Source organism: Stegodyphus dumicola, chromosome 4, assembly GCF_044657685.1.
Source record: "Stegodyphus dumicola isolate Sdum_Otavi_A_Nest chromosome 4, ASM4465768v1".
Classification (NCBI taxonomy): domain Eukaryota; kingdom Metazoa; phylum Arthropoda; class Arachnida; order Araneae; family Eresidae; genus Stegodyphus; species Stegodyphus dumicola.
Window position 1 is genome coordinate 219,802,655 of NC_140771.1, and position 9,885 is coordinate 219,812,539.

The window sequence follows — 9,885 nt, forward strand, 5'->3', positions numbered from 1 at the left end:
TTAAGAGCTTTAAAACAAGGTTTTTCACTATCTGGCAACCTCCGTTCCTCGATATGGTCACTAATTTGTTTACTGCGTTGTTGCTGGGAAATGGTCTTATTTTCCGTACCTCGGGGTGTTCTGCAGTTTCTTCGTATGTGGCCTTCAACTCCGCAGTTCCAGCACTTTAGAATTAGTTTCTTTTCACTTCTGTTCCGTCTCAAGCCACTGACTTGTCTGGTAAAATCATCTGCTTTATATTCCGTACCCTGGGGAGTTCTGCAATTCCGTCTTAGGTGACCTTCACTACCACATCTCCAACACCTTAGAGCCACTTTCTTCTCGCTCCTACTCCGTATCAAATCTTCGACTTGTCTGGCTAAATCATCTAAACGAGCCATCAGTTGATCCACTGGCTCATGGACTCGCACAGCTCTAACTGGGTAGCGATCTCTACTAGTTGCTTGCTGGGCTGCCTCGAACTTCATGGCGTACAACAGAGCGCTTTTTAAATCTTTTACATCCGCCATTCGTAGAGCTTTCTGTATTTCAGTATCTCGGATGCCGTCGATAAAGTATTGCAAGGACAGGATTTCCCTTGTTTCTGTCGGGCATTCCGAAAAGGCGAGATGGGACAGCCTTTCAACATCCGCGGCGAGCTCCTGAAGTGTTTCGGTAGGCTTCTGTTGACGAGATTTTAATTGGAGCCTGCTGTAGTCTTTTAAACACTTCTCACCAAAGCGCAGCTCCAATGCGCCAGATAGAGCTTCAAAGTCTAGTCTCTGGTTTTCGGGAAGAATCTGCAGGATATCCGCTGCATCTGCTCTCAGAGAAGCGACGAGATGACAGGCCTTAGCTTGGGAATCCCATCCATTCGCATCCGCCACGATAGAAAATTGTGTCTTATACACCTGCCAGGAGGTCTTCCCATCATATGTGGATAGCTTCAGAGGTGGACGAGCAGGCATTGGTAAGAATTTAAAATCATCACTCCTGCTCCCTGCCGACGCTACGAATTTCTTTAAAGTATCCATTTCTTTGGCAACTGCAGAAACTCTCTCATCAATTTGTTCTTTTACAGAAGAAACTCTTTCTTCTATTTCTTCTTTCACCGAAGAAACTCTTTCTTCAATATGTCCAACTTTATTTTCAACTGCATCAATTCTGCCTTCCATAGCTTCAAATTTATTTTCTATTATGCAAGTAATTTCTCTTTTCATTTCTTCTTGACCAGCTTGAACGGCTTTCATTTCGTCCTTAACGGATTCCTGGCCCAATTTCATTTCTTCCTTAACGGATTCCTGGCCCAATTTCATTTCTTCCTTAAATGATGCTTGGCCAGCTTCCATCTTTTCTTGGAATGCAGCAAAAGCACTAATGAGCTGTCTCAATTGTTCTTCCATCGCTCTTGTTATTGGCATTCAAACCCCACTCCTGACACCAAAAATTGTTGCGTGCGTACGGGTTCGTTATGAAATGAATGCACAAGTCCGATGAAAAATGAACAAAATTTATTATTATCACAACAAAAATGCTTAAATTTTCTCAAATTATCATGCAGTATTACAATATCTCACAGTAGTTTTCTTTTAACTACTCAAATGTCAATAGAACGTAATTCAAAACAGCTAAAGAACGCTAATCCGCGAATTCGCTACAATCAACAACAGTAGTTTTCTAAACAACAGCAAACTAAGCAACTACTACAAACTGAGATGTTTTCCTCCTTTTACAAGATTTTAAAATCACGCGCTAGAATTTTCCAGTACTTTCTCGAAATCAAAAAGAGATATTTATTTATTTAATGCACGCGCTCTTGTATTTTCAATTTTCCGGCTTAGCTTTCTTTTAATATTCGTCACGCGCTGCACTGCGCGAGAAATAAAACCATTTAATTTGTAATTGAACTAACATTAGCTTTTTAAATACCAAATTCGTAACAATATATTTGAATTAAACAAAAATTCTCTGGTCATATAAAACAAATTTTAAATTAATTGAAATTTAAATTATTAAAACGGATAGTGTAAGTTAATTTTTTTAAAGTTAAAAAAGAACTAAGTGCATAAAATTATTTATCCAGTAAACTAAAGAAAACAAATTAAAGAAAACCAAACTATTAGAACTTGAAAAAGTAGTTAAATTTTGAAAAAAAAAAAAAAAAAAAAGAGAAATCCGAGAAACAAACAAAGTACTTAGCTCTAAAAGCTGCTAAGTACAAACAAAATTGTTTCATAAGAATAAATAATAAAGTTCAATTAATTTAAATTTAAATAATTCTCTTGCGCCATTGCTGCAAGGAATGAAATTGGAATTTAACAAACATTCTGTATTCGTATAAAGCTAATTAAAATTAAAATTTTATATTATGAAATTATTATTATTATATATATATATATATATAATGTAATATGTAATATACGAGTGTGCTGCAACCCTCATGGACCAAACCTCATGGACGATAATAAGAAGGCTCATGTTTAACACAGCACTTCCAACAGCAAGCGAAAAAGTAATTACATAAAATAGTGCATAAAATAGTGCATACTATAAAATGCTTATAAGTTATTTTCTCCGTCCTTTCTGCATTCCTTCGTGGTGTAACGGTAGCACACTCGGCGCGTATTCGAGGGGTCCATATTCAAGTTCCGGCGAGGGCATTGCGCCTTTTTTACGTTTCCCAGGATAAAAAAGATTGTAGTGACTCTATAGTGGCACCCGAACTGAAAAGGGTTGTGGATGATGATTCTTCATCACCAGGTTGTGGAAATCGGGTCCCCTAATCCGCAGTCGCCCTTTAAAATGGGGAGTATATAAGGTATTTTCTCCATCCTTTATGCATATCTTCGTGGTATAAGGGTTGCACACTCGGCGCGTATTCTAGAGGTCCAGGTTCTAATCCCGGCCAGGGCATTGCACATTTTTCACGTCTCCCAGCATCAAAAAGAACCTAATGACTCTACATGCTTTATACTCCTATATGCCTTGAATTATTTATTGATTCTTTCTAAATATGTATTTTTTCTGTTAAGTGTAATTTTTCTAAAAACGTAGTGCAAGCATTTCTGCAAAATATTTCCTGTAGTTAATTATGTAATATTTATGTTGCGATGAAATGCTACTCCTTGGAGAATATGTGATGGCTGCATCTTTAAATACTTACTTCAAATTCATCACTTAGCATTCTATATGTTTTGCAACTGCAGGTCTATTCAATTATGGACACATGGCTTATGAGGTGGATAGGGATTCTGGTCCAGAAGGTGAACCGTCGCTTGCAGAGATGACACGAAAAGCTATTTCGATACTGAAGAAGAATCCTCTTGGTTACTTCCTTATGGTCGAAGGTTAGTTACGTTTTAATTATTTATTAATAGACTAATTAAATCTTGCAGTTTATTTTTCTTGCTTCATATTTTCTTTATTTCTTCTTATTCTTGGTTTTACATCTTTTTAAGTTCATTTGGGAAATCATGAAAATTTAATGTTCGAAAATGAGTCACAACCACCTAAAAGGGTATCCAGATGTCAAAATTACATTGCAGTGCTTTTGTAGTATGCGGCGGTAACATAGCTATTAAGCAAATGTGTAAATTTACAAGGGAGTGAATTAAATGACTGATTACACTGATTAATGTCCCGTCGATGTTTTTGCCATGAGCGGATAATCCTTTTAGTGTCGCATTATTACAAGGAAAGAAGTATAGTTTTATAACATTTTCTTTAGTTTAAGAATAGGAAACATGGTTGAAGACCACTGCTTACATCAAGAACGATGAAGATAATATGAAAGTTGAAGCAGTTCTTAAAGAGATCTTCCAAGGAGAGAAACGTCTACAGGTGTCAGAGAACTGATCTTTTGTTGGCGTTACAAAGAAATGCAGAAACAAACTATGGTGAACGTCCTTAATGAGATTATCAGGATACTGTAGATTTTCCTTCATTTTTTCTTCATAACACTCAGAATCTTGAAGAACATCTTATCCTTGCTGTAGATTAAGCGTCAATTGGTGAGCGAATTGTAAACTCAAATGCATATAGTAAATATTTCATACTGTTATGCGTTTTTATATTTCTTTTGTTATTACAATAAAACAATTTTAGATGTTCAATGATTTCTGGATTACCATGTATTGCAAACACAGTGAAAAACCACTCGTGTTATTAATATCGTTACAAATATCGTTTCTCCAAGAAGGAACAGAATTTTAAGTAAATTCATATTTATGTATTACATACCTCAACATGATTACGTTGACCCCAAGTATACGCTTATTTATCACTATGTAAAGAAAAGCAGAAACTATACCGTATATAAATGATACATTCTTTAGAAGCTGCAGCAAATAAAGTATAAAAAATTGCTTAACAAGTTCAAGAGCAGATCAACACAGCAGATCAATATCCAGTTGGGATGGATATGTGATGGTTAAACTTTACAATTAGTTAAACTTTACAATATGCTTATACAAACTACAGAAATTTAAGAATCTCTTTGGGAACTTTTAAGGTACCTCATATTGTCCTAGCCGTCATTTCGTAATGATATAGTTATAAATGTTACATATATCAAATTTGATGTAGAGCAAGGTACTAAAATAATTGAAAATTCTGCTTAAAATGTTATAGCATGACTTTATTTTTAACCAGAAGCATCATGATTTTATTTGTAAATATCCTGCTTATGAAGTATCTCTCAAATTCTTAAGTTTCTGTTTATTATACATTATTCATAAATTTTAGTCAGCGTTTTATTTTTACATCTTTCTAAAGCAATCTTCCTAAAAGACACTGATATGAATTATTTTTCATACTGGAATCTAGTTGCTCAGCACCATAAGATCTTTCATATAGTGAACTAATGTAAATTACATTAGTTCATTTTCTTACAGTTAAATCCTGTTGGATTACTTTTTATGTTATCAACGAGCATCTTATAAGTGTTTTTTTTTCAAATGGCTGAATGCATCATATTTAAGATGACACAAATAAATAATTAATATGTTTTGAGACTTTCGAAATGGCAATAACCTCAAATCGTAGAAACACGGTATAGACGATGCCCTATTTATTCAAATCCCCTTTTTAATTTTTATCTGTATCGTTTATATTTTTTTAGCTGTAATCTATTTGAAATAGCAGCATCCTGAGTTAATGATCCTTTTTATATCTGTTGGGTGTGTAAGCTGGACACAACTTACGCACATCTTGGACAGCAGCCCAAAATAGATAATTTTATATCAAAACAATGAGGCTAAATTGAAAAACTAGAAGAATTTTCCAGTGTTATTGATGTATTATTCTATCGATTATGAAACTCTCGCCGAGAAAAGCAATCTAATTATGGATAAATGCGACATCATAAACTGGCACGAGAAATGTTTTGCTTACGAGAGAAAAGATAAGCTTGCAAATCATGCTTTGTTATTTACTATCATGCCAAAGAGTTGCATAAATCAGTATTTCAATTAGGGTTCTGTAGTTGTATGTACTTTCCCTGGAGCTGGACTGAAATGTTGTCAAAAGTGACTCCCAAATCTTCAACCTCCTGTCTGTGCATCAATTTCCCAACGAGCTGAGGATTGTTTCATCATAAGTCAGTTTCTTAAAGTTGTTTCTAAGCTCTTAAGGGAAATGTCCACAATCTATACCAAAAGTTACTTATCTTCTGTCTAAAATTACAAATTTTCTACTTTGGCAATCACTTCCGATGCGATTACTTCAAATAGACGACCGCAGCGTCGATCATCTTCAAAGGAAATGTTTTCAAACAGCATTCTGTTGTCCATTCGTCAGTTGTGGAATGTACTGAGGTTCTGTCTTTTGCTACTTCGCACAAATGCATATCAATAGTGTGAACGTGTGATTTGATCATAAATATTTATCACAGCTACAATCTGAACTTTGGCAGTCTTTAAATTTGGACTGACATAATTCAGAATCTGGCTATTCTAAAAAACAAACACTAGAGAACAGTCTCTAAATCTGCTATTAAATTTCATATTAATTAATTCCATATAAATAATGCATGAAAATTCCTATTTTTTATCCCTCTTTCTAAGAAATCTTTGATATCCCTTTCATATCCCTCCTTACGTTTTCGCATAGTGACATAAGGACCAAGTTATGAAAGTAACAGCCTTTAATTATTTACCATTTAATTGTTTAATTTGGTATATCAAATACATTACGTTTCATTCATACAAATTCTTGGTATCATTAAATAAGATTTGTAGTGTACCTTTGCAAAAATGATTGTTTATGAATTTGTCTTTTCTTCTATCCCCGTAGACAGTACCTGTGGTAAGAGCAGCATTACATTGGCATCAAACTGTAGAAAGGCAATTACATTTTTTCTGGATATTTTCTCTGAAAATTAACTTATGACACACATACTGAATGTTTCGTAAACTAAAGAAATTATTCCATATATAATATCATTCAAATATTAAATTATTGATTTAACTATTTAATATTAGAATAACATAAGAATTCTACCTCGCTTTATAAAAATTCGTTATAAGAAGTGTTTACCTCGACGCAGGTATAAATTTAAGGATTCTGATAAAAATTTCAACTGCATGTCATAAAATCGCATGTGTGACAAGAAAATTCCAGTCACATATTTGAACGTTGCAACAAAAATGTTTTCAATTTCAGCTAGCCTTATTTTTATAACAAAACAAATTAAAAGTTTTGCAAAAAATTTTAATAACATTGTTCTTAATATATTATACATTATTGGATGTATCCTAACAGGAGGTCGTATCGATCACTCTCATCACTTCAATAATGCACATCGAGCTCTGGCTGACACCCTTGCTCTGGAGGACGCTGTCGTCACTGCTTTGGAAATGACTCGACCAGAAGACACTCTTTTAGTAGTCACTTCTGACCACTCTCACGTATTTGCATTTGGAGGAACTCCAAAGCGCGGAAATCCGATATTAGGTAATGCATTAAACTGAGTTGCCGTCTGGACTTCTAGTTTTAAGCAAATGGATGTAATTATTTTCTTTAACTCAATTTAATTTTATTTTCAGGCTTAGATAACAAAGATTCAGATGTAGACAATATGCCTTACACAACTTTGCTATACGCAAATGGGCCTGGATACAATAGAAATTTCCCCACTGGTCGAGAGAACCTCACAGGAACTGATACAGGTTAGAATCAGTTTTGGAGTTTAACATAATAATCTCAATTCTCGATGCATGTCTTAAGAAATAAATCAATCCCTAAAGCAAAGCAATTAACATGTAATTTCAGTCTATGACTCAAAATATGAGTAGTTCTGAAAGAATATAAAGACGCAAAAACACATAACACATTTTTATCGTTTGCCGTTTCAACCTATAATGAAATAGAAAATGAAATAGAACTTTGACGTTTTTTGAGTTTCGGTAGACATGTTCTTGAGATTAGATATAACTCAAGTTACTTTGAATTGATTTATAATATGATTGTTTTCAACTGCACAACGTTCTCGTAGTATGAGGTATTTAAGCATTATCACTATAATCAACCTCAAATTTTTAATATAAATATTGCAAAACAGTTCCTTTCTTCAGACGCAGTTTGGTTATTCTGAAGGAACGTGAACGAAAAGTAATGTGGCGGGCATGTATTATGGAAAACGAACTGTAAGAATCAAAGGAGAAGATGCGAAATATAGATAAAATTGTTCAGCTATACTATGCATCAAACCTTACTTGTAATGCACATATCCAACCACCATTTTTTTAGTAAAATCAAATATTATTATTTGCTCATTTAATGTAAGGTGCCAGGAAGCAAAATATTAATGAAACTAACACCCCTCTTCTGGAAAAAAAAAAAAAAAAAAAAAAAAAAAAAACTTAGATGCACCGAACCGGATAGCAGTATCTTTGAATTATCACAGTTACTACAGCGACTAAAAACTATCATTCGTCTGGAAAAGAGCGGATGTAGATGTGTTGCTGATGACCTCAGGATTGTATCGCTTCACATGAGTTATATTTGTCAAGAGAAGATCCATATTATTACTTTTATAATAGCCCATAAGTGATACTACAATATCACTCCTGTTTCTAAACGTCAGTCGACAGAGTACACGTTTAAGAATGACTACAGAGTATATGTTTAAGAATTTAATATGCAACGTAGAGTCTTAGAAAAAAACACGAAAACATACACGAGATGGGAGGGCTGTAGTCAATCGTTGTAGATATTCATAGTCTACGGATAAGTAAATCAGGCGCCACATGCTGTCCACTTACACTACTCTACCAACTTTTCTTCTAGGAAAAGAGGTATATACAACTAAACGATCGTTATTTTCAAAGGAAAACTTGAGAAACAAGCATACTTTCCACAACTCAGATTTAAAATTCAACATTTGTATTCGATTTTTCCGAATAATAATGTACAGATTTCTTTTGGTAATCGATATAAAGATGAAACATATTTTACATGCTATTAAATTAAATAAACAGTGATTAGTATACAGTTTATCGCAAAGTTACCCACTATAAAATTTAGGAAAAACAATTTTTTCAACTACAGCATTTAAATACAAATTCTAGCAAAAAAATATGTGCCCAGAAGAAACTGAGCCACAACTACGAAAAGCAGCATGCAAATGGGGTTTGGCGAGTTCTGTAAATGGTTAAACTTGTATTACCAATCAGCATTGTGGAGCCGTACAAGGCGCTTATGAAATGCGTAAATGGTAGAATGTAAAAGAGTAGATGCTGCGAGTGACGAGCATTTACGAGCGCACTAACGGCTTGAATATACGACATCGCGAAAGATGCCTTTACGACGTACTTGTCGGCGCTACGAAGAGTTGTCAGACTATCAGAGGGGTCCCATCATTGGGTTAAAGAAGGCCGGTTGGTCGAACAGGCGGATCGGCAGACGTATTGATCAAAGAGACATGGTCGTAGTCCGTTGTTGGAGCCAGTGGCATAATCAACTGCCGTGGTGGCTCGACACGCCCAAGGACTACTAATGTCTGAGATGATAGTGCAATTACTGGAGCTGCCACGTCTGCATCACCAATTGCTGTCGTCGATTCAACGGCATTTCCCAACTCTCGGGAATCCTGGGAAATCCTAGGATACGATTCGCAGAAGACTAGTTGACGCTGGGTTCAGATCTCGAGCCCAATAAGACGCTTGTATTGCTACTCCATTATAAGCTGTGTCGATTTGCATGGTGCCGCTGTCGTTCAAGCTGGACAGTATACGAGTGGAGAAATATGATATTAAATGACGAATCACGCTTTCCTATTAATGCTGATGAAAGCTGCATACGGCTCGCTGGTACCTTGTTGTTGCTCTTGTGATTCATCTCACCTGTCTGACAGTAACATTAGAACAAGCCCACGAAATTCATCGTAGTATCATGGAGTGCAAGATTTTCAAGATTGCGCCTCCCTTTGGCAAGAGCCTTGAGGTGGTTGGGCAAGGGCCTTGATACAGGTGACTTTATGACTTTCTTCAGTTCCTCCTCCAATTTTGACACAGCGCACCACGGGGGACGGGTCCGAAGGTCTTCCCCTTCCCCAACCACCAACCTTTTGAGAGTACTTTCGGCTCATCGCGTATTTAGAATGCCCCATGCCACACAGACACTATACATGTACAAATATCCATGCCTTCTCCGGGATTCAAACCTGAGCCCTTCGGGTTCGAATAATATAATAACTTCCGTCAGCGTCGCTAACCACTGTCCCGGGTGGGCGGCTCGCTAGTACGTTGATGAGTACGCTGTCTATTCTAGCAAGTCTCCCAGGCTCTGTTTTCCAACATGACACATAAGCTAGACTTTGCCAATAATGTATTCGACGTGTCCTAATATAATTCCATGTTCTTCCTAATAATCTATTCCTTGACAGGTTTACGAGATCTCCAGACCTGT

At 35.7% G+C, this 9,885-nt stretch overlaps 1 protein-coding gene across 1 annotated transcript in view; it reads left to right on the forward strand.

Moving 5' to 3' along the window:
• LOC118197207 (alkaline phosphatase-like) overlaps positions 1–9,885 on the forward strand; it is a 266,814-nt gene that overhangs the window by 240,246 nt on the left and 16,683 nt on the right. The window contains exons 6-8 of the mRNA XM_035368712.2: positions 3,186–3,326; positions 6,739–6,930; positions 7,023–7,145. Coding sequence (XP_035224603.1) covers positions 3,186–3,326; positions 6,739–6,930; positions 7,023–7,145 — 456 coding nt within the window. The remainder of the gene's footprint in view (positions 1–3,185; positions 3,327–6,738; positions 6,931–7,022; positions 7,146–9,885) is intronic.